This window comes from Pyrgilauda ruficollis, unplaced genomic scaffold (assembly GCF_017590135.1).
Source record: "Pyrgilauda ruficollis isolate IOZ18807 unplaced genomic scaffold, ASM1759013v1 scaffold139, whole genome shotgun sequence".
NCBI lineage: Eukaryota > Metazoa > Chordata > Aves > Passeriformes > Passeridae > Pyrgilauda > Pyrgilauda ruficollis.
Genome location: NW_024512432.1, coordinates 3,999 through 31,775, shown reverse-complemented (window position 1 = coordinate 31,775; position 27,777 = coordinate 3,999). Strand labels below are relative to the sequence as shown.

At 54.5% G+C, this 27,777-nt stretch overlaps 1 protein-coding gene across 1 annotated transcript in view; it reads left to right on the top strand.

Moving 5' to 3' along the window:
- The window catches only part of FRAS1 (Fraser extracellular matrix complex subunit 1), a 103,337-nt gene extending 75,939 nt beyond the window's left edge, over positions 1-27,398 (top strand). The window contains exons 32-73 of the mRNA XM_041459628.1: positions 1,703-1,817; positions 2,263-2,400; positions 2,565-2,597; positions 3,205-3,336; positions 3,587-3,712; positions 4,085-4,332; positions 5,500-5,648; positions 5,882-6,044; positions 6,792-6,927; positions 7,210-7,406; positions 7,714-7,867; positions 8,168-8,431; positions 8,523-8,711; positions 9,134-9,253; positions 9,673-9,852; positions 11,527-11,651; positions 12,178-12,318; positions 12,834-13,067; positions 13,358-13,471; positions 14,483-14,633; positions 15,100-15,259; positions 15,518-15,680; positions 15,907-16,153; positions 16,674-17,018; positions 17,259-17,419; positions 17,797-17,944; positions 18,037-18,242; positions 18,696-18,852; positions 19,374-19,574; positions 20,147-20,334; positions 20,497-20,772; positions 20,904-21,136; positions 21,423-21,583; positions 22,251-22,465; positions 23,343-23,493; positions 23,770-23,877; positions 24,046-24,205; positions 24,564-24,680; positions 24,779-24,945; positions 25,249-25,454; positions 25,732-25,878; positions 26,226-27,398. Of these exons, the coding sequence (XP_041315562.1) occupies positions 1,703-1,817; positions 2,263-2,400; positions 2,565-2,597; positions 3,205-3,336; positions 3,587-3,712; positions 4,085-4,332; positions 5,500-5,648; positions 5,882-6,044; positions 6,792-6,927; positions 7,210-7,406; positions 7,714-7,867; positions 8,168-8,431; positions 8,523-8,711; positions 9,134-9,253; positions 9,673-9,852; positions 11,527-11,651; positions 12,178-12,318; positions 12,834-13,067; positions 13,358-13,471; positions 14,483-14,633; positions 15,100-15,259; positions 15,518-15,680; positions 15,907-16,153; positions 16,674-17,018; positions 17,259-17,419; positions 17,797-17,944; positions 18,037-18,242; positions 18,696-18,852; positions 19,374-19,574; positions 20,147-20,334; positions 20,497-20,772; positions 20,904-21,136; positions 21,423-21,583; positions 22,251-22,465; positions 23,343-23,493; positions 23,770-23,877; positions 24,046-24,205; positions 24,564-24,680; positions 24,779-24,945; positions 25,249-25,454; positions 25,732-25,878; positions 26,226-26,795 (7,596 nt within the window). The 3' untranslated portion in view covers positions 26,796-27,398. The remainder of the gene's footprint in view (positions 1-1,702; positions 1,818-2,262; positions 2,401-2,564; positions 2,598-3,204; positions 3,337-3,586; positions 3,713-4,084; positions 4,333-5,499; positions 5,649-5,881; positions 6,045-6,791; positions 6,928-7,209; positions 7,407-7,713; positions 7,868-8,167; positions 8,432-8,522; positions 8,712-9,133; positions 9,254-9,672; positions 9,853-11,526; positions 11,652-12,177; positions 12,319-12,833; positions 13,068-13,357; positions 13,472-14,482; positions 14,634-15,099; positions 15,260-15,517; positions 15,681-15,906; positions 16,154-16,673; positions 17,019-17,258; positions 17,420-17,796; positions 17,945-18,036; positions 18,243-18,695; positions 18,853-19,373; positions 19,575-20,146; positions 20,335-20,496; positions 20,773-20,903; positions 21,137-21,422; positions 21,584-22,250; positions 22,466-23,342; positions 23,494-23,769; positions 23,878-24,045; positions 24,206-24,563; positions 24,681-24,778; positions 24,946-25,248; positions 25,455-25,731; positions 25,879-26,225) is intronic.
- The last annotated feature ends 379 nt before the right edge of the window (positions 27,399-27,777 follow it).

Genomic DNA, 27,777 nt, shown 5'->3' with positions numbered 1-27,777 from the left:
ATCCACAAAAAGCTGAAAAACTCAGTGTTAAAAGTGATGAATGTACAGACTGGGAAGGAGGTGGGGGTGGGGGAGGAAGAGAAACAAAATCAATGTTTTATGGAATTCTTACCCTTTCCTGAGAAGCCAGGAGGAATGGCAAGAGAGCAAAACTGTGGCTTAGACCATAATGAATGGGTTTTGCCAGTAGTTCCACTGTAAGCTTGATCCCAGCTGCAGCTCTGGGAATGAGCATTTGGAGGAGAGGGGTCTCTCCAAGGTGGTTCCTTCCCCGGCTGCGTTGATTGGAAAGATGATCATGGAGTTTCAAGTTGGTTTTGTGGGCTCTCAGGCTGTGTTGCAAGCCTTCTGTGGGTGAAGTCCAGCTGCCCCCTCTACTTCTCCTGTTCTGCATGCCAGGCATGGGGCCAGGAAAAGCACAGGAAGCAGTGGGAGAGGGATTAGTGGGAAGCCCCTGGCACAACAGCCTTGTCAAGGTTTGAAATAGTGGCGACCTTTGCTGGGTGATAATGAAACATGGTCACACTGATGCTTGGAGCCATTTATCTTCCCGCTCCTGACTTTTTGTTGTTGTCATTATTGACAAAATTGATGGGAGAGATGTCTGGCAGAGCCACACAGCACCGGGTTTTATAGCTAATTACTCCCCACCAAATTCAATAGGGCCATAAAACACCTTTTACCTCACCACCTGCGAGTCCCACCTTTGGGAGAGACAAATAGGCCTTGGAGGCAGAGAGGAAGAAACATAACCTTAAATCTTTCCGTCAGAAATCCCACTTCCCTGCCCATATGTGATGGAGTTCTGTTCATTTGTCTTCAGACTCCTTCAGAATGAGACTTCTAAAGCTGAGAGGAAAGCACAATACTGTGAGTCCTCCCATCCCTCTAGCCTTGACTTGGACTTGTGCTGCTGGGAAAGGTCAAGGGAACTTTGAGGACTCTTTTGTTAAACTGGACACAGCATCTATATTGGTTTTTCTTCCACCAAGTTAACCTGCTTCCCCCATATTGGTAATGTTTCATGTTCCAAAGCAGGTTATTGAAGTGCCCAGATCCTTAATTTAGCTTCTTCTCTCCCTATTTTGCTCAAGATTATGAAATGAGCTGGATGCTTTTCCTAGCCAGCTGAACAGTTTAATTTGTTAATTGTGCAGGATTAAGGTTCATGAACATGTGGAAATTAACTGGTTTTGGGCACTTAAGTCTCTTTAAGCAGCACTGTAATTCCTTTAATGCCTTTGGTTCATGATAATCTTGTTATGGAAGGATCAGAGCAATTTTAGACAGGTTTAAAACAAAAGTTAAAGCTTTGGTTCCTCTATATTCCAATTGAAAGGGCTGAGTCATTTTCACTCATTTTCTTTTAAAAGAAAATCCAGTCCAGCCACATCAGACTATATGAGAAAACTACACATACAATAAATTACATGTTTGTCCAGGGAGTTCTTGATCAAACTAGGTTTTCCTTTCTCTCCTTTTAATTGCTGTAGGCCAAAAGAGGAACCTGGCCACCTGTGAGTGTGGAGGTTGTGCATCTGCAGGGGACAGGGGATCAGGTTCAGCTTTCAGAACTGGGCCTTTACATCTCAAGACTGTCTTATATTTAACTAGAGCAAAGCAAACTCTCTTTCAATGCATTTTTGGGTGAATCTTCCCACGTGTCTGGCCTTGATGCTCATGGTCTGATGTGTTTATTGAGGTGCTGGAGGACCGTGTGACAGTGATTGAGCCCCATCACCTCTCCTTTGTAGACCCGGAGGTTCCCAGTGAGAAAATCCTGTACAACGTGACTGTGCCTCTCCTTCCTGGGCAAGGCAAGTGGACCTGCTGCTGCTGCAGTAATTGCCACGTTTTCTGAGCACATCTCCTCCTTCCCTCATCTGTTAATCCATTTAGCCTCTTTCCTTAGCTTTTAAACACCTTGTTCCTTAACCCCATTTCTCTGGCTTCTTTAGGAATGTGCTGCAGAGCTCAGACAGTTTTTGCTACTGTCTGAATAATACTGAATGTTGTGTCCCGTAGCTTTCTGCTTCCCACCTCTCGAGTGAGAGGTTCTGTGTAGAAATGCCTGAGTGAGGAATCTCTGTTTAATTTCTCTTGTCCCTAGAGCCCATCCTCCATGCAGTTGCATCCGTGTGACTTGTTCTGGAAGCGGTACAAAGAAATACCCAAAGGGGAAAGCAAAGGAAGCTGTGGAACCAGGTGGAGTGATGGAGTAATTAACCCCTCCTGGTAATGCTGGCATCTCTGCATCCACAGGTCTCGTGGAGCACAGGGACAGGCCTCTGTCCCCAGCCAGGTACTTCACCCAGGCCGACATAAACCACGGCAGGATCGCTTATCGTCCGCCCACCGCCGCTCCTCACCTCAGGGAGATCATGGCCTTCTCCTTCGCAGGTGAGCATCCCACTGCTCCTTGCAGGGCTTCCTCCTTGCTGAGGAAAGGCTCCTTGCCCAGTTCAACATCAGCACTTGCTTTCCCCCAAATCCTCCAAGTCCACACCAAGGCGTGCTTTCCTGTCCTGACCACAGTCACTCTGTGCTTGTGTTTGTCCCGCCAGGTCTCCCGGAGTCCGTGAGCTTCCGATTCACAGGTATGTCAACCACTTTTGCTTTCCTGGCCAGAGAAGTTTTCATCCTTCTTTTGCTCTTCCCGTTGCCCCTTGGCCTTTGTTCTGCTGCAGGCACACCTGTGGGCGCTCAGTAGGAATTTCTGGAAATGCACATGCCAGGCGAATTTTAATTTGTCTCGTTCCCAGCAGTGTTTTACAGAAGCTGAGCCACAGCTTGCTAGAGACATCTTTTTCCAGTGGCTGCCTGGAATCAGTCCTAAAAGCCTGATTTATCCCTCTTGTCCCTGCAGTGTGAACAAGGAGTTTTACGCTCTCATTTTTTTTAATACAGCGTGGAGACATTTCTGCAATTAAATTGCCACAGATAAGCTGCTTGCTTGTTTAACACATCCTTCTGTTTCCATGTGTTTTCTGGCTTCCACCAGCAAGGAGAAGTCTGTGTTCTGAGTTAGGGACAGGGATAAATGCCCTTGGCCTGGGTGAAATCTGTGTGTATGCCCACAGACAAAGGTGGGACATGAGCCAGAGATGTGGGCTGGTGATTTTTGCACAGACAGGTGAATTTCCCAGGTGAAGGGGCCCTGCAAACCCATCCCTGCACTCAGGCATGGTTTCTGTCTGTGCCTAGTGTCTGGTGGGGAGCACACGAGCCCGGAGATGGTGTTTGTCATCCACCTGCTCTCCGCCGAGCAGCAGCCTCCGGTCTTCCAGATCGCAGCTCCCTTCCTGGAGGTCAGCCAGGGGGGCAGAGCCACCATCGGTGAGTGGGGTGCATGGGGCACGGCGTGGGGCTCAGCTCACTGCCAGGAGGGCCCAGGGGTCACTCAAGAGCCACCCTAGGAGAGAATTCCCTAACAGAGCCTGAGCACCATCAGGGGACACACTATTTCCATGGAACTTGCAGCTCTCGGGCTGGGGCAGCTCCAGAATTATTTATTTTTCTTGTACTGACTGAATTACTGGTGTTTTTTTTTGGCTCCATTCACACAAGCTCTCTTTCCCTGACACAGGGATCCAGTTGGCTGTAAGTGACACGGATACAGCTCCTGAGGGCCTTTTCTTTGAGCTGGTGAAACCCCCTCATCATGGCATTGTGCTCAAGTACAGCGCAGATGTGCAGGAGCTCATGAGAGCAGGTGAGTGGAGAAAGAGTTTCCCTCAGCGCAGGAGAGGGGTCAGCCTGGCTGGTTTAGGTGGGCAGGAGGAGCCAGATGCCCCTGGCAGATCAGGATGCATCCATAGGGGAAGCCTTATCTAGCTGTGAGCTCAGGAAGCAGCTGGGAAGAAAAGGAGGGTTGGTGCCCTCCTTGAGAATCACGAGGAGTCGCTGGAACTGGGAAGGTCACCGCTTTTCCTCTGCCCTGCCAGCTCCTTAATGAACATCCTCATAACTCACAGTCCTGGCAGGATGGCATTAAATGCCACTTTAGTTCTTGATTAAGGTCATTTGAGTCAGATTCCTGCTCTGGGCAGAGTCTTTCTGACTTGTGTGTCTCCTCCCTGGGCAGGCGACACCTTCACCTACGAGGACGTCACCCGGAACGCTCTGCAGTACGTGCACGATGGCTCAGCAGCAGCAGAGGACAGCATGGAAATCTCTGTCACCGACGGTGTCACCACGGTCAGCACGGTGCTGAGGGTGGACATGTCCCAGCTGGACACCCACGGCCCGCAGCTGGCCCCGGGCTGCCTGTTGGCTGTCACCGTGGCCAGCAAAAGCTCTGTGACCCTGTCCCGCCAGCACCTCGCTTACACGGTGGGTTTTCATCCGGTCCTAAGCCCAGGGAATGCTGCCAGGCCCCTTTTCCTTATCCCCCACACACCTGTCAGCATGGATTCTGGCTAGAGAGCTCGAGTTTTGGCTGCTGTCAAAAAGGGGATAACAGACTCTTTCATCCCACAGGGATTTCAGGTTATCCCCATTTGACTGTAACAGAGGTGAACTGCCATGCTAAACATGAGAACCTAGTTAATCCCAGATTTTTCTGTCAAACAGACTTGTTAATAAAGCACGTGGATTTGCCAGGTGTTAATCCCTTGAAAATTTTAGCCCCCTCACCCACCTTTTTCTGGGCAGATGGGAAAAGGGGAAGGAGTAAACAACCCCAGGATGCTGCAGAGCTTGGTGGATTGATTTGGTCCCAGGGCTTGTGTGCTGTGGAAGTGTTACCCTGCTGGTGACATTCCCAGGAAAGCTCTGTACTCCTTGCAGATGATGTAGCACCTCCTGAGGGAGGAAAGATTGCAGTACAGCTGTGAGGCTGGAGAGGCCTGAGCTGAGAGAGGCTGGCTGTCAGAGAGATGATTGGGAATTTATTTTTTTTTCCCAAGTGATCAGTCTGGATACAAGTCTGGAATCTGTCCTGTCCTCCTCTTAAGGAGGAAGGCTGACAAGGGAGATGCTCAGGTTTAATCTGAATAAGAGCACAGATGGGGAAAAGAAGATTTCACTCCTGACCCACATGTGCTTGGGATGTGTTGATTTCTGCTCTGGGTCTTATTTTTCAACCACCTAACACAACTCTTCTAAGAAAAATGACATCTCAGTTGTGATACCACAGTGTGGTTGTACTCATGTGGTTGGAAAGAGGCAAAATCAGCTTTTAGTTCCCTGTGAAGTACTTTGAAAATGAAAATACCAGGTTTATGTCAGGAAGACTGTGTTAATGTGATACAAGGACACAGAGAAAGCCTTTCTGAGCTGAGAGAAGATGGAGATATATTTTGTGGTATGCTTTGAAAATGTCAACCCTCTTGACTCTCTTCTCATCAGTAGAGCTTCATTTAATATTCATCTGTGGGTCTGACCCAGCTAGGCAGGTATAAAACTATAAAACTCTTATTCTTCCTTCCATTTTTAGTGGAACACAAAGCAATGGCTAATTCTGCCCTGTTTTCATTTGGATTGTTTCTTCATGCTTAGGACAACAACTCTCCTGACTCAGAGATCAGAATCCAGCTGATATCTCTGCCAGCCTACGGAACCCTCCTAAGGATGTCAGGCTCCCACAACGAAGAGCTTTCCAAGGTTTACAATTTCACCATGGAAGACATCAACAGCCAGAGGATCAGGTAGCCAAGAGCACTGTTCTCCCTCAAGCCATACCAGTTAAAAGCTCAGTGGGTTCTTCCCCAGGGATCTCTGGGCTATTTAAAAGAATTCAGGGAATGAACGTGAAGGAGGGTTGGGAACTGAGACACCACCTCTCTTCCAAGAGGATTGCCTCACCTCTGACTGCAGGGATGGGATGGATCTGCCTGGGGGTCCGCGAGGCTCCCTGACTCCCTGTGTCCTGATCCCACAGCTACTCCACCACGTTTGAGACCAGCAATCAGCCTGTGACCGACATCTTCCACTTCTCTGTGCTGGATGCTGACAACAACCGGCTGGACAGGCAGATGTTCACCGTCACCATCGCCTCTGCCGCGGCGCTGCCCGCGCTCATCGCCTTCGCCGACCACGTCACCGTGAGTGCCTGGGGACAGGGACATGGCTCTGAGTGCCTGGGGACAGGGACATGGCTCTGAGTGCCTGGGGACAGCGACAGCCATGGCTCAGATGGGAGCAGCTGTGCAGTTCTCCTGGACTGGGGAGAAGTCGCGGAATAAAACGTAGTGTTACTTGTGCCACCCGAAAGGTGAACAAATCACTTGGAGGCCGGAGGAGGCTGACAGTCCACCCTCATCCCCAAACCTCATCTGTTTATATCTGTGCCAGTCAGGAGCTGCTTGTCCCTAGGGTGTCTTCTTGACACCAGTGGAGCAAGTCACATTTATCCCTGCTCAATATTTCATTTCTAATTTCACCAGCATGTGTGTAATACGCTCTTCAAGTCTGGAGACACCTGGTGCTTTGGGCTGACACAGAGCATTTCGCACTCCTTATCAAAGCCTTTGGAAGTCATCTCCCTCCTTTCCAGCTGTGCATTCCCCCTCCCTTGCCTTCAAAAGGCTCTCCACAACAAGAACTGCAGGTCTTGCCTTCTGAGAGGTCACCATGACCGGTTCCCTTCCTGCCCTGATAAAGAACCCAGCGGCTCCTCTTGGAGGCCAGGCAGGCTTTGTTCTTCCCATCCCACCTCACCTCTGTGCTGAATTCCTGATTACAGACCTAGGGGAGGGTGGGAGAGCACTCCAGAGCCCGGGCAAGCCTTTTCCATGGAGGCAGCCTCGTTCAGTCAGGATTTGTGTTGTCTGCTGTTGCTTGCTTCCCAGGTGGATGAGGGGGGCAGGGTCCCGCTGCTGGCTCATCAGCACTTCACTGCTGACTATGACACTGCTGCCAAGGAGGACCTGAGGGTCACCGTGGTCACTCTGCCTGTGTATGGCTACATCAAGAACACCAAGACAGGTAAACTGCTGGGCTCTCCCTTCTTCCCTCCTTTGGGCTCCTAACAGGATCACATCTGCCATATGCCACGGAGGGGATGGCTTGTGCTGCATCTAAAACTGCAGCTTCCCCAGTGCCCGCTCTAGCACAGCAGATGTTGCCTCCCTCAAAGGCCACAAGGTGTGGGAAGCCAAGCTGTAGAAAGCAGCATTCCTTCTTTTGCAGCCTTCACAATGTGCTGGGTTTCTGTTGAGTTTATCAGCCACTTGAGCACCCTTTCACCAGCGATATTCTGCTTTGCAGGGGAGAGCTTTGGCCCGCAGAGTGAGTCTGTGGGGACCGCAGACGCATCCTTTTCACTTCAAGATGTCCTGGAGAAGAGCATTTACTACTTCCAGAGTGTCCATGAGAGCATTGAGCCCACAAGTGACACTTTCAGCTTCTATGTGAGTGATGGCTTCAGCCAGTCAGAGGTGCAGAGCATCAACATCACAATCCAGGTATGCCAGAGCCCTCTCCTTTCACACAAACTCTTTTCAAGGCTTTACTCCTTCCTTTTTAGTAGATGGGAAGGGGGATTAAAGGGAGATTCCTTCCCCTAGCACGGGCACATAATTTACCTGATGCCCAGTTGTGCATTTTCCCCAGGGCTTACTGCTCTGGTGTCTCCTCCCTCTTGGAAGCAGCCGTGGTGCTGGATAGATTTGGAAGGACTGCTGATGCTGTCCATTTGGGAGCTTGTGTTTCATTCAGGTGGCTCTTTCCCTGCGTTCATGATCCTTTCTCTGGCTGTGTGCCTTTGTGCAGCGGCAGAACGACGAGCCCCCCAGGATGGTGCTGGAGCCTGTCCGGCTGCAGGAGGGCTCAGCCGTGCTCGTGACCAACGCCTCCCTCAGCCTGCACGACCTGGACACCCAGAGCAGCGAGCTGGTCATCGTGGTCAGCCAGAGCCCTGAGCATGGTACGTCCTCACGGGGCTGAGGGACAGCGAGTCTGTCTGTCTGTAAGAGCCCCTGCTGTGAGCCTGGCATGTGGGATAAAGCACAATTTGACCAGGACTGTGCTTGAGGACAGCCCTGTTCTTGGCGAGCCGTCGCTCTCCCTTTGCTGGAGAGCAGCAGGGGCGGTGCAGGTGTTTCCCTGGGGAGTTCCCTGCTGGCAGGGGCCTCCCCCTGCAGTGCCCACGCCAGGCAGGGTGCCAGGTGAAGGAAGGCCCTGTCCCCAGCCTGCAGGCTGTGCTGATCCCTGTGTGGTTTGCCAGGCCAGCTCCGCAGAAGGCAGAGCGCGGCGGAGGCGCTGGAGCAGGGCCGGGTGCTGTCCCGGGGCTCCTCCTTCACCTACCAGGACATCCTGGACGAGCTGATCGTTTACACCCGGAGCGGGGCCGCCGCACAGACGGACGAGTTCGGCTTCTCCCTCACGGACGGGCTGCACACGCAGGCAGGCAGGCTGGAATTCTCCATGGAGCCGCCCAGGAAGCAGCCACCCGCCGTAGCTGTCAACAGGGACCTGCAGCTCGCCGCTGGTACGGGGACGGGCGTGAGAGTGGCATTGCTTGGCCGGGCTGCCTGAAGCTGATTCTGAAGCTGATGGTGGGTTTGCTTTCTCTGGGGCAGGCTCTGCAGCTCAGCTCACGGCTCAGCACCTGAAAGCAGCAGCTGGACACTCAGGGGACACGGCCATCAGATTTGTCCTGAGGAGGGACCCCAGCAGGGGCCAGCTGCAGCTGACCACAGCTGATAGTCCAGTCGAGATCTCTGCCAAAGGACCCCTCAGAAGCTTCACCCAGGCTGATATAAACAAAGGTGAGAGTGCTGGGCTTTAGCTATTCACAGCAAGCATGTAAACCAAGGCTGGTTTAGGTAGACCTGTGAGGAACAGGGAGTTGGACCTGATGATCTTTATGGGTCCCTTCCAGTTTGAGATATTCCATGATTCTGGGATCTTTATGAGAGAGGGATGATGAGCTGAAGTAGGGAAGGGAGAGGGAAAGAAGTAAGTGCAGGCTGTTAAGTTAGAGCAGAACCATGTATCATTAAACATATGTTAAAAAATCTCTCTCAGCAGGAGAAAGAGGAAAAAAAGAGAGAAAGTAATGAAACCCAAATCCAGGAGCTCTGTCAAGCCCCAAGTGCCTCAAGCTGATGGTGCCAGCCTGCTTCCAAGCTAAGGATTAAAAGCTCCAGCCTGTACTAAAGCATCTCTTTTCTGCTCCCCCTCTCCCCAGGACACGTGGTGTACACCCATGGGAAAGGGGATCCTGGCGGAAACTTCCCCTTCACCTTTGATGTGATGGATGCAGATGGCAACAAACTGATGGAGCAGGTTTTTCACATCCATGTCATAGGTAAAAAGTAGTGCTGAAGTTGTGTTTTCTTTGCTGCAGAGCTCGGGCCTGCCCACAGATTCCCATCCCACATGTACTGCAAGGCAAAATTTAATCCTTGAGCTGTGGTTTTGAATTTGCTGTCAGTTCAAAGGCCTTAGAAGTGAGGGGCATGGGGAGATTTTGCAGATGCAAAGGTTCATTGTTTGGCTCCTGACAAACTCACTGAAAAGGTAGAAAAATTCCCCTTAATGCCTTCATGCTGTTTAGATTGTCTTTAGGACATTATAATGTTACCATCCCTGGTTAATGCCAAGGCCCAAAGTTCCTGTTTTGGAATTACCAAAATATTTGTGCCTGTGTTGTCTTTGGCTTGAGCACAAGCACCTGAGTCACAGTGTGACTGTCTCTTAACTCAGCTTTGTGTTCAACCCTTCCAGAGGACAGATTTGCCCCCTCCATCATCACCAACAAGGGGCTGGTGTTGGATGAGAACTCGGCGAAGGCCATCACAACCCTCCAGCTCTCGGCCACTGACCAGGACAGCGAGGCCTCCCAGCTGCAGTACAAGGTCACCCGGCAGCCACAGCTGGGCCATCTGGAGCACCTGGCCTCCCCAGGTGAGCAGGGAGGTGTTGGGCCCTTGGAGCAGCAAAACACTGGAGGTTCTTCAGCCCTAAACGTTCACTGCAGGAAAAATGTGCCCAGAGGCAGCAGCACAGAATTCCCGTTCCTGTCAGAAATCAAAGGGCCGTTAGCCCAGAGGGTTGGGGATAAGGTGAGTGGAGGCAGAGCAGCCCAATAATCCCAGCTGAGGATTTATTCAGCCTCTGGGTGAGTTTATGGCCCTACTGCTGCTTCTGCATGACAGAAAAACCTTTGGCCTTTGCTGTGAGCAGCACAGTGCCCCAAAGAGTCCATCCCTTAGTGTCCTTGGAAACAGCCCATCTTGGTGAACAGATGACTTGTCCTGCACATGTGATCTGAATTTCAGAGCTGCCTTTCGAGCCTGCTGACAGTGTGAGTGTGCTGCCCCTCTCTGATGAATTAATCTAAATCTGTGGTGTCACACTATACGCTCTTCTGATTTTATTATACTCATCTAAGATTGTATTTCTTCTTAGCTTTGGATTTCTCATTAACACGAGATTAAAGTGGAAATATCTGCTGTGTGTTTTCAAGATGCAGACAGTCCCTGTACAGCTCAGTTGGGGTGTGTGGTTTGCCTCATCTTCTCACCAAAAACGTGTCGAAAGGGCAGGAATAATGAATGAGTTATTCTCATTCTCTGAACTCACAAAATTAAAAACGTGGCAATGCTTTTGTCTAAACTGCAAACTAACCAGTGGATCTTGTACTTTGGAGACTTGAATTAAGGACTTTATTCCTCCTGTTATTTCAAACCTGTTGATGATTCTGATTTCTGTTCTTTTTTGTGTCTGTGAGGGACTAATAAGGATACAGAGTCACAGACTGAGAAGTAGCTGTAATCATGATTTAAAAGACCTAAACCTAAGAAGAGATTACTGAAGTGGTCAAAAGAGAACCCAAACCTGTACAGCTGATGAGCTCTGAGGAAATATTAGCTGAACATTCCATTCTGGCTCATTTATTTAAATCAGATCCTGGTGTCTTTTGTAGTGTGGCCAGCACTTGTCAGCAGCCATTTAGTGTGATATATTGGTGGCAAACTTCTTGTCAGGGTGTTTGTTGACAACAGCAGTAAAACTGTTGAACACAGCAACGAGATTTAAAAAGCTCAAGTGCTTTTTAAAATGCTTGTCAGGTACCTTTCTGTGGCTGTGTCACACCTAATGGCCTGTAAAGATGTCACTATAAATCAGTGCTGAAAAAGGGACTGTGTACAAAATGCAGGGGTACAAGGAGGGGCAGAGAGAACAGACACTCGGAAGGCATTTTGGAAAACTGCTGTGATTCCAGGAGGCCTTTAGCTCATCCTCAGTGATGCCTTGGTTGGGTTAGTCCTGCCCAGCAGTGACAATCCAAGTGTGACATGGACCATTCTTCTCCCAGCTTCTCTCCCTCTCTGCCCCGGGAGGCCCACTCCCAACAGGATGAGGTCAAAAGGAGCCTGGGCTTCTTTTGGAGAAGGGGATTTTAGGAGGCTCTGTGCCAGCTAAATCACTGGCTTCACTGAGCTTCATGGGGCAGCCTGACTTGGATCAGAACCAGCCAAAACTGAGTCCTTATGGCTAAATATGTCCTGCTTCCTGTAGTTTTTCCCTGCCTTGCTCTTTCTGTTGCACATTTCCCCCCTTTTGTTCCTTTCCCAGGGACAAGAATTAGTTCCTTCAGCCAGGCAGACTTGGCCTCTGGCAGCATCCAGTACATCCACACCAGTGAGACGGAAAAGCACAGGGACACCTTCACCTTCTCCGTGTCTGACGGGACAAACGAGGTCAGTCCCAGCCTGACCTCTGCCTGAGAAGGAACCTGGGCAGAGGTGGCTGCTCCTCCTCCTCCTGCTGTGAGATTCCCCACATCCCTCAGGGCAGGGAGCAAGCCCTGTGCAGGGAACAGGGAGCCACCTGCCATGGGACTGGCTCACCAAGATCTGAGTGCCTGGCTCGCAGCTGCTTGCTTTGATCCAGGGCACAGTAACGACAGCCGGACCCTGGAGAAATGCCTTTCTGCTGCTTTCTGAAAGAGAAAAGGCAGAGCTGCTCACGGAGGGAGAGGGGCAACACAGACTGAGAGAGGGAGGGAGAGTGCATGTCCATAAATATCACAGAAAGAGGGAGAATTAATTAGTGGGGAGGGATAAAGAAGGTCATGTTCATGTGATCTGGGCTTAGCAGCTCAGATTTACTCACCAGACAAAGCTGAAATGAAGTGGCCCAACCCGGGGATCGCTGTGCTCGTGTGCTGAAGTCACACTCTTGGAAGGCTGAGTTCATCAAGAGAGGCTTTTCCTCCTGTCCCAGGTGAGCCAGACATTTGACATCACCATAAACCCCGTGGATGACTCCTTACCCGTGGTGCAAATCTTTGGGATGACGGTGCAGGAAGGGGTGAGAAAAACCATCACCGAGTTTGAGCTCAAAGCAACAGATGCTGACACAGAGGTAAGGCAGGACCCCCCAGCCTCCTCCCCCTCCTTTTTGCTGCACATTTGGGCTGTTGGGAAAATGGGCTTGTGTTTAAACACTTGGGGCCTTGACACTGAGTTTATGCTTAGCCTGGATGAAAATGGCACTTCCTCTTCTTGCTGGGTCTGGCCAGAGGCTGAGCTGCCTGACACTGGCTCTACCTCACTGCTGCTTCTCCTGCAGAAAGAGATCTGGCTGCCCGAGCCAAAATCCTGCCCCAAAGGTTTTTGCTGCTTCCACCCTGGCAGAAGTGGCAAGGGACACATTGATCAGAATGGCTGCAGGGCTGGGGGCTGCTCCTGTGTTCATGGAGCTGTCACAGGGGTGGGAGCTGTCTCTGACCAGCTGAACCAGGAGTTCAATGGGATGTGCCTTGCTTTGTAGGGAGCCACCTTAGGAGAGGGATAAGGACAGGGTGGGGCTCAGGGGGAGCCAGGACTGTGCTGGCCCTGAGGTGGTGTCCCCGCTTTGCCCCTCTCTGTCCGGCACAGGTGGAGTCCATCACGTTCAGGGTGGTGCAGCCGCCCCGGCACGGGCTGCTCGAGCGCGGCGGCCGCGGGCAGCGTCCCCTCCAGGCCAGCACCTTCACCATGGCTGACATCTACCAGAACCTCATCAGCTACAGCCACCGCGGCGGCGGCAGCGGCGCGCTCAGGGACCGCTTCACCTTCACCGTGTCCGACGGCACCAACCCCCTCTTCGTGGTGCAGGAGGGCGGGAGGAAGGTCAGCGGGGAGAGGGGATGGGAAGGGGGCCTTGAGAGCCCGTAGGGAGCTGCCTCCTCTCGGGGCACGGGGGGCTGAGCTGCTGTGGCTGTGCAGAAGGCAAGGGCTGAGTGCTCTCCGTTATGTGATTTTGCTCCTGCCCCTCGCTGCCCTCGGGGTGTGCAAATTCGCCCCAGGCAGCAGAGCTGAAGGGAGCCGAGCTGGGAAGAGCTGGTAGCTTGGTGGGTGAGGCTCTGACTCCCAAAGTCTGACTCCCAGAGTCACCCCCGTTTCTCTTGCGCTGTTGTCAGGTTGTGACCGCAGCGCCGCAGCGCTTCCAGGTGGACATCCTCCCTGTGGATGACGGGACACCCAGGGTTGTCACCAACCTGGGCCTGCAGTGGCTGGAGTACACGGATGGCAAGGTAACACCTGCCTGGCCTCGGCCTGGGCTGCTTCTCAGGCTGCTCCAGGAGAAGGGGCTTTGCAGGAAAACATCCTCATCCTTCAGGACTTCTGTTTTTGTGAGGGAGAATGCCCACCCCAGGGTACATTTTTAGCTTTGCTGATGGTGGAGATGGCTTGATGATGTGCTGCAGCAGCCGTGGCACAGATATGTGGCTTTCCAAGGATATGGTGCAAGAATTTCTTGCTGTAATGTGCCTTTGTTGTGCTGAAGTCCAAACAGAACCCCAGGAAACTCTTGGCTTGTTTTTGAGGAGCCAGCATTAACTGTAAAGAAACACTTCAGTTCTTTCCTGAAAAAAAAAAAAAAAAATGAGTGGAAGATGCTGTAGTAAGAAATTGTATTAAGAAATGGCTATCTCAGCTCAAACTCCTCACTTCAGGAAAAGCACTCCTGCAGCCTCGAGCAGCTCAATTTTCTCTCTTTCTCCTGCTGTTAAAAACATTTTGTTTTTGAAGAGAAAGCAAAATGTGGTGGAACTGAATCAGATGCCTGTGAGGGCATTGGAAAGAGGCTCTCGTGGAGGCTCAGCAGAGCTGTGTGAACAGTCTTGAGCGAGTCCTTCAATCTGTGGCTGTTTGCAGATGGTTTTTTGCCAAGCAGGGCCTCACCTGAGCATCAGCACAGCTGATGGAATAGAGGTGTCTAAGTGAAACCCAAAGATTTGTCCTAGCTTTTAGCCCCAGCTAAATAAGGCTGGGCAGCTGCTTTGGAACTTGTTTTTTTTTTGAGCCACATTTGTCTTTTTAATTCAGCTAACCAGATGTGACTCAAATCTGAATCCTTGTGTTGTCAAACACGTTGTGGGATATCTCTGTTCAAGGCTGCTCTGTACTTGCACATCCCTAGATTTTCCCTCATGGAGAGAGCTGTTTTGACAGAGGGATGGTTGGGCTTTTTGTGTGAACAGTCAATCAGACTTGCACTGCTGGAGCCTCAGCTTTACTCCCTTGGTTTGGCTTCAATCCAGGCCACCAATCTCATCACTAAGAAGGAATTACTGACGGCAGATCCCGACACAGGTGACAAACAGCTGATCTATGAGATAACAACCGGTCCCAGAAATGGCCATGTGGAGAACAAGCTGGAGCCAGGGACAGCTGTGACCACCTTTACCCAGGGTATGGAGCTGGGCTGTGCCCTGCTGCTTTTTTTCCATCACTTGATTCAGTTTGTTAAAATAAGGAAAAAAAAATAGGTGGGAGGGGAGAAAGCCAAGGGGCAGACCTCCAAAGCAGGTTGAAAATAAGCATTGAACTTTGCTGTCAGCTGCAGAAATTCTGTAATTTCTTAGAGACACCAACCTGTGTCCTGTAGGTTGTCCCAGGTTCTCCAGGCTGGTTAGAGCTGGAGATGTGACCTGGGGCAGCAAAGAAGGGTCGTGGATCTTGCAAGTGCATCTGGCAGAGGTGCAGCCAGCTGTGCAGAGGCAGCAATGTGGGGGAAGCTGACTCTTGCAGGGAGCTGAGGAGGGGGTAACTGCTTCCTGTGCCACTGGGATCCCCAGTCCCAGCAGATCCGTGCTGCTCATCTGCAAAGCTGCCTTTGGATTCCTGTGTTGACTCACTGGATGTTCCCTGCTGGCAGAGGATGTGAACCAGGGCCTCGTTCGGTACGTGATGCACGAGGAGAAGGTTCAGGAGACCACGGACAGCTTCCAGTTCCTGGTGAAGGACGCCAAACCCAACGTGGTCAGCGGCAACGTCTTCCACATCCAGTGGTCCCTCCTCAGCTTTACTCAGACCAGGTAAGGGCCGTGAGGGCCACAGCACTTGGCTGTGTAGGGAGCTCTTACCCGAGCTCCCTCCAGCGTGGGAAGGAAATTCTGCCAGTGAGGAGAGGGGCCTGCCAGGCTGAACCACGGAGCAGCTGCCCGGTTATCGCCGTGCCTCGGATTTTCCACGGAGGCCACGCTCACCCTGAGTGCGTGCTGCTCAGCGTCACACACACGCACGCAGGGTTTGCTCCCCAGCCTGTTCCTTGTGTGTGCTTCATCCCTTTCCAGCTACAAGGTCAGGGAGAGCGCTGGCTCCGTGAGCGTCACCGTGAGGCGGGTGGGGAACCTCAACCAGTACAGCATCGTCCTGTGCCGCACCGAGCAGGGAACAGCCGCCGCTGGATCCGGATCGCGGCCCGGAGAGCAGGACTACGTGGAGTACGCGGGGCAGGTGGGTGGGCACGCAGCAAAGGGACGGCCTCACCGTGCCTGCCACGAATCCCGGGGGAAAGAATGGATGACAAGTGACAAAAACACCGAGGAGGGTGTGTTCTGTTAGTAAAGTCAGGAGGTTATTTGCTGTTGGAAGAGGGAGCACCTCAGGGCAGGGTGAGACAGGAAGGACGGGGAGCTCCAGACGGCAGTCCCAGGACAGCAGCCGGCTTGCTGCCTTGCAGGTGCAGTTCGAGGAGCGGGAGGACACCAAGGCCTGCACCATCGCCATCAACGACGACGACGTGTTCGAGGGCACGGAGAGCTTTTCCGTGGAGCTCAGCATGCCTGCCTACGCCCTGCTGGGCAACGTCACCCGGGCCACCGTCACCATCGCGGACCCCGAGGACGAGCCCACGCTGCAGTTCGACAGGAGCACGTTCCGCGTCAGCGAGAGCGCCGGCTTCCTCTCGGCTCCCGTGCAAAGGAAAGGTGGGTCGGGCCGTGCTGAGCCCCGTGGAAGGGACACGTGCAGAGGGGGGAACCCCTGGGCTTTGGCTGCTTATGGTTTTGGGGCCTTCTGTGATGTTTTGGAAGAGGTTCTGCGGCACAACTGCAACGGCAAGCAACACACGGGGCAGCGGTGTTTATTTTTTTAACCTTTCTTGTCTCTGCTGTTAAAGCTTCTTGGGTTTGGATTTGTTTCAGCTCCCAGCACGAGCAGGAGCAAACCTTTGTATTTGTTTGCTACTTCTCTGTGATCTAGACAGTGTTTTGTGTGGGCCTTGTCAGCGGGCTGTGTGTTCTTTAATAGGCAAGTGCCACTGATTTCCTGAGTGTGGGTTAGGAGCATGCCTGGAAGTCACGTCTAAGCCAGCTGCTATCCAAGTTCAGCATTTCATTCCTCATCCTCTTCTCCAAATGCTGCTTTATTATTTCAGTGAATAGTGTCTCCACCAAGTAGATTAGAAGTATTTCCCCAGAACTATGGAGTTTTCCTGTTGCTTCCTAGGGGATGCCAGCAGCACTGTCTCTGCCATCTGCTACACCGTCCCCAAATCAGCCAGGGGCAGCAGCCTTTACATGCTGGAATCCGGCTCTGACTTCAAGTCCCGGGGGCTGTCGGATGAGAACCGCCTCGTGTTGGGGCCGGGTGTCACCGTGGTGACCTGTGATGTCACCCTGATCGATGACAGCGAATATGAAGAGGAAGAGGAGTTTGAGGTGGTGCTGGCCGACGCCTCGGACAACGCCCGCCTTGGCAGCCGGGCTTCAGCCAGCGTGGTCATCGCCGGTCCCAACGACGCCTCCACGGTGTTCCTGGGGAATGCCACCTTCACTGTCAGCGAGGCTGCAGGTGAGCAGCAGGGGGCTGTGGTGGGATGCTCCCTGTAGAAGCTTTCACCACGAAGAGGTGTCAGAAGGAGGGGTTCAGGGCACAGCAGAACTTCAAAGATGTGCTGCAGAGGGGCTCTGTGCTTCCCTCTGTGCCGAGGGGGAGGCTGGGGCAGGAGCAGCGCTGAAGGGAAAGGGGTGGGCTTGTGGAACGTGGCTGCTCTCTCAGCTTGTTCTCTCTCACGTGCATCTGGTGCTGCAGGACACATTGAGATCCCAGTGCTCCGGCAGGGACCTGACCTCTCCACGCCCACGTCGGTGTGGTGTGCCACTCGGACATCAGACCCGCCCTCGGCCAGCCCAGGAGTCGATTATGTCCCCAGCTCCAGGAAAATAGAGTTCAGGCCAGGCAAGACAGAAGAGGTGAGGAGCCACTTGGACTCCTGCTGGTCTGCTTTGCCTGGCAACACTTATCTTGTGTTTCTGTGCATATCTGCAATTGGTTTTGAAAATCCTCTCGGGGTCGCTTGAGAACTGTTAATGATTCTGCTGGGCACAGAGTCCCCATCCCTCCAGCTCTCCAGCCTGGAGAGGTTTGGTCATGCCACCTCTTCCAGGACTAGGATGGCTGCCTGTTCTCTGAAATGATACGCTGGGTTTATGACAAACATTCTTTACATTGATTAATGGACTCAGAAAACATGAGGACATAATGACTTTACACTAGACTCCCAAATGTGAGTGCTGGGAAGGATGAAAGCTTTGTACGTCTAACAGCAGGAATTCCACTTTCCTCCCAGTTCTGCCCCCTGACAATCCTGGATGATGCTCAGTACCCAGTGATAGAAGGCCTGGAGACATTTGTTGTTTACCTCAGCTCCCCCCACGGAGCCGAGCTGGCAAAGCCATTCCAAGCCATCGTGGCCATCAATGACATCTTCCAGGACGGTAAGTTATCCCTGGCAGCTGTGTCTGCTCCCTTCCCCTTGGCTCCCTGTGCATCCCCAGCACTGCTTGGCTCTGTTTCTGCCCCCCTGCAGTGCCCAGCATGCAGTTCACCAAGGACACCTACACGGCCAAGGAGAAGGAGGGGACCCTGCACATCCCCATCTTCCGCGCGGGGGACCTGAGCTACGAGTCGTCCGTCAGGTGCTACACCCGGGGCCAGACAGCACAGGTCATGGAGGACTTCACCGAGAGGAGGGATGCAGAGGAGTCTCGCATCACTTTCCTCAAAGGGGAGAAGGTGAGCTGGACCTGCCTCGTGGGGGAGAGAAGAACCAGTGCTGGGAGAGGTCACATCTCCTCCTCGGCCCTGTGTCACCAGAGGGAGCTGGGAGACTGGGCCAGGCGGGTTTCAGATGATGCAAATTCTTGTCCTGGCAATGTGACCCGCTCTGAAGGGGTTGGGTGTTTTGTGATTAAACTGGTTAAATTGTCAAATGCAAATCTGATGCATCAGGAGGACTCAGGAATGTTGTACAGAGAGCTGTGGGTTTGGGGAAGGAGATGCTTTGGCTGCTGTGTCTCACCATGTAACAGCGCGGTTGGTCCACACTGAAAGAGCAGCCCTAAAAATAGAAGGGTTTTTTTCCAGGATGGACAGAACTCTGATGTGCAACCCTGGATAGGGAAGTGCAGCCTGGCCTTTATCAGATTTATCAGAGTTTGCTGCTTTCTCATTTTCACTTGGCTTTAGGTGAAGAACTGCAGTGTTCACATCAGTGACGACTCTGCCTTCGAACCAGAAGAGCAGTTCCAGGTCTATCTGGGGAGCCCCCTTGGAAACCACTGGAGTGGAGCTAGGATTGGGAAGATGGATGTGGCAACCATAACTATCAGCAATGATGAAGATGGTGAGTGAGGCTGCTCAGCAAGGATGCCTGGGCGTTCTCAGGAGTCAGCACAGTCCCATCAGTGTGGGTGCATTTGATGCCATGGTCACAGCCCTGTGTGCAGGTCACTGCTGTGCCCTGGGCTGGACTGAAGGGAAAGGGCTGGCTAAGAGTGCTTGGACCCATCACCTCTCCTCTTTCCCATTCCCCTGCAGCTGCAGTTGCTGTGCTTCCCCTGGGAGATGTTCCTCTCCCTCCACAGCAGCACAGCCTGGAGAGATCTCTGGGGCAGAAGCGGGATGCCAGGTCCCTGTGGCGTGACAGCCAGCAGGGGTGTGAGAGGCAGGGATGGGAGAATCATTTGCCATCCTCTGCAGCCCAACACCCTCCTTAGTTTTTGCCCTAAGTCACACCCAAGCCTTTCTGGCCCCTGCTCTGCGGAGCCCCTTACCCTGAAGGAGCGCGGATGAGCCCGAAAGGAGCTGAGCTGGACCAGCCAGGGGTACAAATCCGGGGCTCTTCCCTCCCTGCTGTCCCCGCAGCCCCCACCATCGAGTTCGAGGAGGCGGCGTACCAGGTGCGGGAGCCGCCGGGCCCCGAGGGAGTGGCGGTGCTGAGCGTCCCGGTGGTGCGCAGGGGCGACCACAACAGGACTTCCAGGGTGCGCTGCAGCACCCGCGACGGATCGGCGCAGGCCGGCGTGGATTACTACCCCAAGAGCCGCGTGCTCAAGTTCAGCCCAGGTAAAGGGGCCTCGCGGGGAGGGCTGGACGGAACACCCAGGGGATTTGGGGAAAGACGCTTTTTTCGGGAAGCTTGCTGTAATTTTATTAAACGAAGGGTGATAGGACCGGAGGAAGGAGCACAGGCACCTGGCAGAGTGAAGTCCTCCTCAGGGAGTGTAGGGCTGTGAGCACCTCAGACCACGGTGCTGGGTCAAGAAGCCCTCACCAAACAGCCCTGCACACCGGTCTGAGGGAGAGGAGGGATGGGAATGTGCTTTGCATGCCAGATTTTTCCTCCAGACAGCTAATACAAGACAGTCATTATTAATGCTCAGTCGGCATCTGCTAGTAAATCTATCACCGGATCGATTGGATCAGTTGTCATAGCTGGAAATTTTATGTTTATAGTAGGCTCCTCTGGGTAAATTATTAGCAGCAATGAGTGGAAATAAAATTTATAATGTGTATTTTATCATAATGTCTCCATGGTCACAGCCTAGAGCAGCTGCGCAGGGTTTGGATGGGGACTTCAGAGCAGTCTCTGCTGATGAATCACCTTCCCTCTGTTTTTCCTGCACTCACTCCCCCAGGTGTGGCCCACATCATGTTCAAGGTGGAGATCATGTCCAACGAGGACCGGGAATGGCACGAGTCCTTTTCTCTGGTGCTGGGCCCAGATGATCCTGTGGAAGCAGTTCTTGGAGACATCAGCACTGCCACAGTGACCATTTTGGATCAGGAGGCAGCAGGGAGCCTGATTCTCCCAGCACCTCCCGTGGTGAGTGGACGTGATTTAGTGCCCTTCCAGTACGGACTGGAAACCGCAGTGGGATTTTGGAAATAAAATGTAGGGCTGCAGCGACAACGTGGGAGGGAAGGACGGCATTTTGCAGCCTCTCCCCCAGCCCCGGCTGAGCGCTGCCCTCGTGCCTCCGCACAGGTCGTCACCCTGGCCGACTACGACCGCGTGGAAGAAGTGACCAAGGAGGGCGCCAAGAAATCCCCCTCCCCGGGCTACCCCCTCGTCTGTGTCACTCCCTGTGACCCTCACTTCCCCAAGTACGCCCTGATGAAGGAGCGCTGTGCCGAGGCCGGCATCAACCAGTCTTCCATCCAGTTCAGCTGGGAAGTGGCCGCCCCCACGGACGGCAACGGAGCCCGCTCGCCTTTCGAGACCATCACGGACAACACGCCCTTCACCAGCGTCAACCACAGGGTACACAGAGATTCCAGCCTTGGAGCTGGGACTTGCTGGGAGGCCTGGGTGTTTGGGTTTAGAAAATTGAGCGCTGTTTTCCCGTAAGCCTGCTGGAAGCACCAGTGGTTTCCCCCTCCTCATTCCCTCAGGTGCTGGACAGCATCTACTTCAGCCGGCGGTTCCACGTGCGCTGCGTGGCCAAGGCTGTGGACAAGGCCGGCCACGTGGGGACCCCCCTGAGGAGCAATGTGGTGACCATAGGCACAGACAGTGCCATCTGTCACACGCCCGTGGTGGCGGGGACAGCCCGAGGGTTCCAGGCACAGTCCTTCATCGCCACGCTCAAGTACCTGGATGTGAAGCACAAGGAGCATCCCAACAGGTATGAGGCTGGAGAAGGGGGAGTGCAGCCCTTCCCAGCACCCCCCCTGGGCTTACAGAGGTGCCTTGGCTCACAAGCACGATGTCTGTGTGAAAGCACATCCCTCCTGCAGCGTGGGCTGCTCGGGTTCCTGCTCCCACTCTCTCCTCACACCCTGAGGTGTGAGGGAGTGCCCTTCCCCTCAGCAGCTGGGATTTGGGGGGACATCTTAAAGCTGTGCTGCTGTGGGGATCCTGTGCCTGCCAGGCTGCTCAGTTCTGCTGTCTCACGTGCTGCTTTGTTCCAGGATCCACATCTCGGTGCAGATCCCCCACCAGGATGGGATGCTGCCCCTCATCTCCACGCTGCCGCTGCACAACCTGCATTTCCTCCTCTCCGAGTCCATCTACAGGCACCAGCACGTCTGCTCCAACCTGGTCACTGCCAGGGACCTCAGAGGCATCTCAGGTAACCTTCAAGGCCAGCCTTTGCCTCCTGAACGTGGAAGCCTGGAAAGAAATGCAGAAGAGGGAGGCTTTTTCTTCCTCTGGGCTCTCTTGACACGATGAAAATAGCAATGAATCTTCCTGGTCTCACAGCAGTGATCAGAGTTGCCCCATTCCAGGTGGGATTCCAGTCATGGGAATGTTTGAGGTGGTAGGTTTACGTTGTGCTGGTGATTTTCTGCTTTTCAAATCATTCTTGTGATATCCTCCTGGGTGGAGAGGGCTGGATCGCTGTCTGGGTCACTGAAGTCTCCTGTGAGGCAACAAAATGAATTCACTGCTGAAGGAAACGTCAGAGCTGGAAAGAACAGGCAGATTGTGTCTCTGACACTCCAGGGAATTAAGTCCATGCTAGATCCAGGCAGGATCTTGTACTTCATTCCGATAATTCCATACTCTACCCCTTCCTCATTTCTTCAAGGTTAACTTCAACCTCGAATCAGTAGGTCCCTAAGTTCGATTTTTTTAGGATGCTTGCCCCATTCCTGTAACATTTTCCCCCGTGAAGACCTGAGCGTGTCCAGGATAAGGAAGGGAGAGGAGCTCCCACGGTTCAGGAGTGAAGCAACACCTCGGCACGTGGCCTGGGGCAGTTTGGAGGGCTCAGTGTCCTGCTTTGTGTCCCTCAGAGGCAGGCTTCCTGGGAGAGGTGGCCCGGGACAGCTCCGTGCTGGGCCCGGGCTACGAGCGGCCCTACCAGCTGGACCCCGCGGTGAGGGAGCCCAAGAGCATCCAGCTGTACCAGCACCTCAACCTCAAGAGCTGCATCTGGACCTTCGACGCCTACTACGACATGACCGAATTAATCGACGTCTGTGGGGGCTCCGTCACTGCTGACTTCCAGGTGGGAGCTCTCCGTCCCCAGCTCTCCCACCTGGCCCAGATCTCCCTCAGCTCTCAGGAAAAGCTCTGCCTTGCACTTGTGTGTAGTTGCTGCTGTGCTCTGTACAGGTGGAGCATGGATTTTCTGGAAGAGAACAGTTCTCTGTGCATTTATTTCGTTCATTTTCCTGGTGGTATCACAGGTTTTATTCTCTTCATCTTCAGAGCACCAGGAAAATATTTGGTTTTTTTTAATGTATGGCCATACTGTAAATACAAAACCTTCTCAGCTGGGCTCTCTGTTGTAATTTTGGCCGTGTTCTCAGCCAATAGAAATCAGCCAAGGACAGAGCAGAGGCAGCTCAGTCCATGCTCCACAACAGAGCGAGGCCGTGGGATATTTTAACTCATTTCCTCATTAACAGGCTGGCAGCCCAAAAGCCAGAAATGTTCCTCTCTAAATGAGTGGCTTTCACTATTTGAGGTGTCTCACTGCCCTCCCGTGGCTGCATGATCCATGTGCAGCTGCTCCATCTTCCCTAAGCCCTTGCATTAAATTCCCAGGCACATTGCTAGGACCAGCATCATCTCTTTTAATTCCTGCCAGCCTGGACCACTTCATTAAGTTTCCCTTTATAGCTCCAATTGTTTGCACAAGCCCAGAGAAGCTACTTGGCCTGAACAGCTACCCAGTGGAGCATGTGGAGCCTGGCACCAGCCGGGCTGGAACATCTCCCTGAATTCTCCGGAGCCTGCAAAGTGCTGCTGCACTCTGCAGATAACAAATGGAGAGCTCTGGGAGGCCTGAGCAAGCAGAATTGCTGATTTTCAATTCACAGCCTTGGAAACTGGGGGGGGGGCTTTGAGGTGTAACCCCCTTTTTGGGGTTTTATTGCCAGGTGAGGGACTCTGCCCAGTCCTTCCTGACAGTCCACGTGCCTCTCTACGTGTCCTACATCTACGTGACGGCGCCGAGGGGCTGGGCTTCCCTGGAGCACCACACGGAGATGGAGTTCTCCTTCTTCTACGACACCGTTCTCTGGAGGACAGGTGAGCCTGGGGCACTCCGAGGGCTGTGGAAGAAGTGCCTCCTTCATGTTTTTCCCTTAGCTCCTGCACTGCCCCCGGAGTCCTGAGGGACCGGGCACTTGGAATATTCCTCCTTTATGCTTGGCGGGGCTTAGGCAGCCAGTGGGTAAGGGAGGAAGCGTGCAGCTGGCTCACTGGGGGATGATCCCGAGGAAACCCTGCCTGTGGGAGGTCTCCCAAAGGCTCCTGGGGCTGGCAGAGGCCAGCAGAGGAGCGAGCGTGCCGCTGTGCTTGCAGGGATCCAGACGGACAGCGTGCTCTCGGCCCGGCTGCAGATAATCCGCATCTACATCCGCGACGACGGCCGGCTCGTCATCGAGTTCAGGACACAGGCCAAGTTCAGAGGTGAGGGCAGGGATCCTGGCAGGGACACCAGCCAGGGTCACACACAGCTCTGCTCTGGCAGCACGGGCAGCAGAACGAGTCCCTGTCCCCGCCAGGAGCCCCTCTGTGCTGAGGTGCACGATGACGACGTGGGGCCTCTGTCCCCTGTCACCTCCTTGTCCTCCCCAGGGCTGTTTGTCATGGAGCACCACAGCCTGCCAGATGTCAGGTCCTCCTTGATGACTCCAGAGCACCTGGGAGGGATCGAATTTGACCTGCAGCTGCTGTGGAGTGCTCAGACCTTTGACTCTCCCTACCAGCTCTGGAGAGCAACCAGCTCCTACAACAGGTGAGGGCTGGGGGTCCAGTCCCCCTCAGCAGCTTCCCACAGCACCACGTTCTCCCTGGCCCCCCTCCAGCAGCCACAGCAGTAGTCTGGAATGCTCAGGAGCTTGGCCAGAGTGGGGAGTCGCTGTCAGGGCTGGAACACTGTTCTACTGAGAGAAAAATCAGCTCAGCCTCTTGTAAAGGAATTTTCCCAGCCATGAAGCCTGTGGATAGGCTGATCCCAGAGGTGACAGCGCATTTCAGGAGGTCACGTTTGTCCCTGTGGGTGACATTGCCGGGGCAAGGGAGAGGCGCTGCCATGGGTGAAGAGCTCAGAGCTCTGCTTGGTGACTGCAGGGTCTCCTCCTGTCTGTTCCCAGGAAGGATTACTCCGGAGAATACACCATCCTCCTGATCCCCTGCACGGTGCAGCCCACGCAGCCGTGGGCAGAGCCTGGAGACAAGCCCCTGCCCTGCACGGCCCACGCTCCCGAGCGGTAAGGAGGCCCCGTCCCCAGGGCAGCAGGGCAGGGCCAGCCCCTTTGGGGTGCACAAACCTCATCTCCTCTTCTCTCCCTCCTTGTCCCAACTCCAGGTTTTTGATCCCGATTGCATTCCAGCAGACAAACCGCCCAGTTCCGGTGGTTTACTCCCTGAACACGGAGTTTCAGCTCTGCAACAACGAGAAGGTTTTTCTCATGGACCCCACCAAATCTGAAATGTCTCTGGCAGAAATGGATTACAAAGGGGCTTTTTCCAAGGGTAGGCTTTAACTCTCCTCTTCTGCTGGTTCCCAGTGTTTTTCCCTGCACAGCTTCCATTTCCTGGAGAGGAAAGGGCAAAACCCAGACGTGGCTTTGCTCTTCCACAGCAACAAATGACATTTTGAGCAGCTTACAGCCCTGTAAAACAACAACATGCTCCGGCACCTTCTTTTGTCACTCCCACCCCCCAGGCCCTTCCCAAACAATCCAAACCCTCCTCAACGCAGGTCTGGCACGCTTGGCTCCAGCAGTGTTCCCCTGGCTCGGGGAGGGGATTCCACCTGCCCCTCTTTGTTCCCAGGGCAAATCCTGTACGGGCGCGTGCTCTGGCACCCGGAGCAGAACCTGAACTCTGCGTACAAGCTGCAGCTGGAGAAGGTCTACCTGTGCACGGGCAGGGATGGCTACGTGCCCTTCTTCGACCCCACGGGCACTGTCTACAACGAGGGGCCCCAGTACGGCTGCATCCAGCCCAACAAGTACCTGAAGCACCGATTCCTCCTCCTGGTGAGTGCTCTGCTCCTGCTCCCCCCTCCGGGATTTCCTCTGGCAGGGAGCAGGTCCTGACTGCCAAGGGACGAGGAAAGGAGCGCGCTGGATGTTTAGTCCCGCTGAACACGGGATCGGTTTTTGCCTTTGTCCGTGGGTGTTCCTTAATCCGTGCCCACGTGTAGGTGTGGAGATGGGGCATTCGTGTTAGAGCCCTTACCCAGGTAGTGCCCTGCCTCCCAGCCTCTCTTGGGAAAGCAGAGAGCATCCCTCAGGACACGTCTCTGCCTTCCAGGACCGAAGCCAGCCGGAAGTGACGGATAAATATTTCCACGATGTGCCTTTTGACGCCCACTTCGCTTCCGAGCTGTCCGAGTTCCACTCGGTGAGCAGCATGCCCGGAGTTGATGGATTTACTCTCAAGGTGGATGCTCTCTACAAGGTACGTACCCAGTGCTTTTGGCAGCCCAGCACGGACTTGTCTGTCCAGGACTTCCCAAAGACTTGGTGAATTGTAGGCTCTGGGCCCTCAGAATTCAACTCTGACACAGGAAATGGAGATTAGGATATTATTCTGGTAATTAATTATTTTTTCCTGAAGCACTCAAGGAAAAAGCTCTTTAAAAGCTTATTATTCGTGTTCCTGAATAAATTACTGCCTCTGGCAAAGGCTGGACACCTCACCGGGTGCTGCAGGTGCTTAGAAAACCCGCTGAGAACTTTGTCAGACTCAGGACACAAAACACACCAGCTCTTTAACAGCTCTGTCCGTGCCTTCTCTTCCTAAAGGTGGAAGCCGGGCACCAGTGGTACCTCCAGGTGATCTACGTGATCGGCCCGGAGGGCACGGCCGGGCCCCGCGTGCAGCGCTCCCTGGCTCGCCGCTGGCAGCGCGGCCGCAGGGACGTGCCCGAGGCGCTGGATGACTCCCTCGTCTACGACAACGAGGGCGACCAGCTGAAGAACGGCACCAACATGAAGTCGCTGCTCTTGGAGAGGGAGGAAGCTGCCGCCGCAGCCTCCTTGTCCCAGGCGGGCGCTTCCCTGGGCAGCGCCTTCGCCGCCCTCGCCCTGCTGCTGCTGGTGCTCTCCGGGATTTGCCTCCTGGCCAGGGAATGCCGCAAGCTGCGGAGGAAGCGGGAGGCTGCCAGGAGCGCTCCCCAGGAGCACCCATTGAACACCAAGGTGGAGCTGCCCCGGGGCGCCCCGCAGGCCGTGGGCAGCCGGTGTTGCACCGTCAGGAACGTTCATCCCCCGAGGGACTACGGCGGCGTCTGCCAGGGGCACGGCAGGAAGGTGAAGCAGGTGAACTTGGAAGTCAAAGTCCACAGCAATTTGCACGACGGCACGGAAGTTTAACGGAGCGCACGCGTTGGGAAAAGCTTTTTATAAACTGTAAAATAAAGATAATCCCAAACCGAAAAGCCACGCGGGTGTTTTTTTCTGTCCGGTGAGGAGGGGCAGCTGTCAATTCCCGCTGCTCCTGTGCTGGCGACTTCACCGCACGGCATCGCTGCCCTCTCTCGGTGCTGCTCCAGCTCTCCCCGGGGCTGGGCAGCGTGAGGAAGCAATCCCTCACCCCCGGCACGTGGGAGCTCTCAGCCAGCCTCTGCGGCCTCTGGAATAGACTAACGCTGAAATAAGAACTTCACTCGGGGTGCGCGGGCTGTCCCTTCCTCTGCTTACAGTCCCGCTGTCCCTTCCTCTGCTTACGGTCCCCCTCATTCCCCTGGGGCGCGGCGGGCGGGAGCCCCTGGGAGCTGCGGCACCGGGGAAAGGAATGAGGGACTCACGGGCTGCTCTGGCCCGGGGGCGTCGCGGCCTCGGGGGCGGCGGAGCGGCGGGGCCGGGCCGGGAGCGCTCCGGGGCGCGGCGCCGTGACCCGCGCTGCAGCGCGCTCCGTGTCCGCCAGAGGGCGCCCTGCCGGTCCCGGGCCCGATGCCGCCTCGATCTCCCGATGAGGCAGAGAAGCGCTTGGCCCCCGCCCCCCCGGCCCCGGCCCCGGCCCCGCCGCAGCGCTCCGGGCTCCGAGCGCTCCCCGCCGGGAGCAGCCGTCGGGCGGGGCTCGCACAGCGCCGAGCGAGGGTCCCGAGCGACGGCCCCGGGACAGCGGCACGGGGGGGGCGGGACCGTGAGCGGCGGGCACACGGGGGCGGGGCCGGCACCGGTGTGAGGGGCGGGGCCACGCGGCGCTGCGGCGCGGCCGCAACCGTGGCCGGGGTGTGGGAACCGGGCGCCGCTGGGGCCTGCCGGGGGCCCCGAGCGGTGCCGCCTCTCCCCCGTCGGGAGGCTCGCGGCGGCAGCGGGCCCGGGGCCGGCAGGGGCCCGGGCTGCCGGGGGC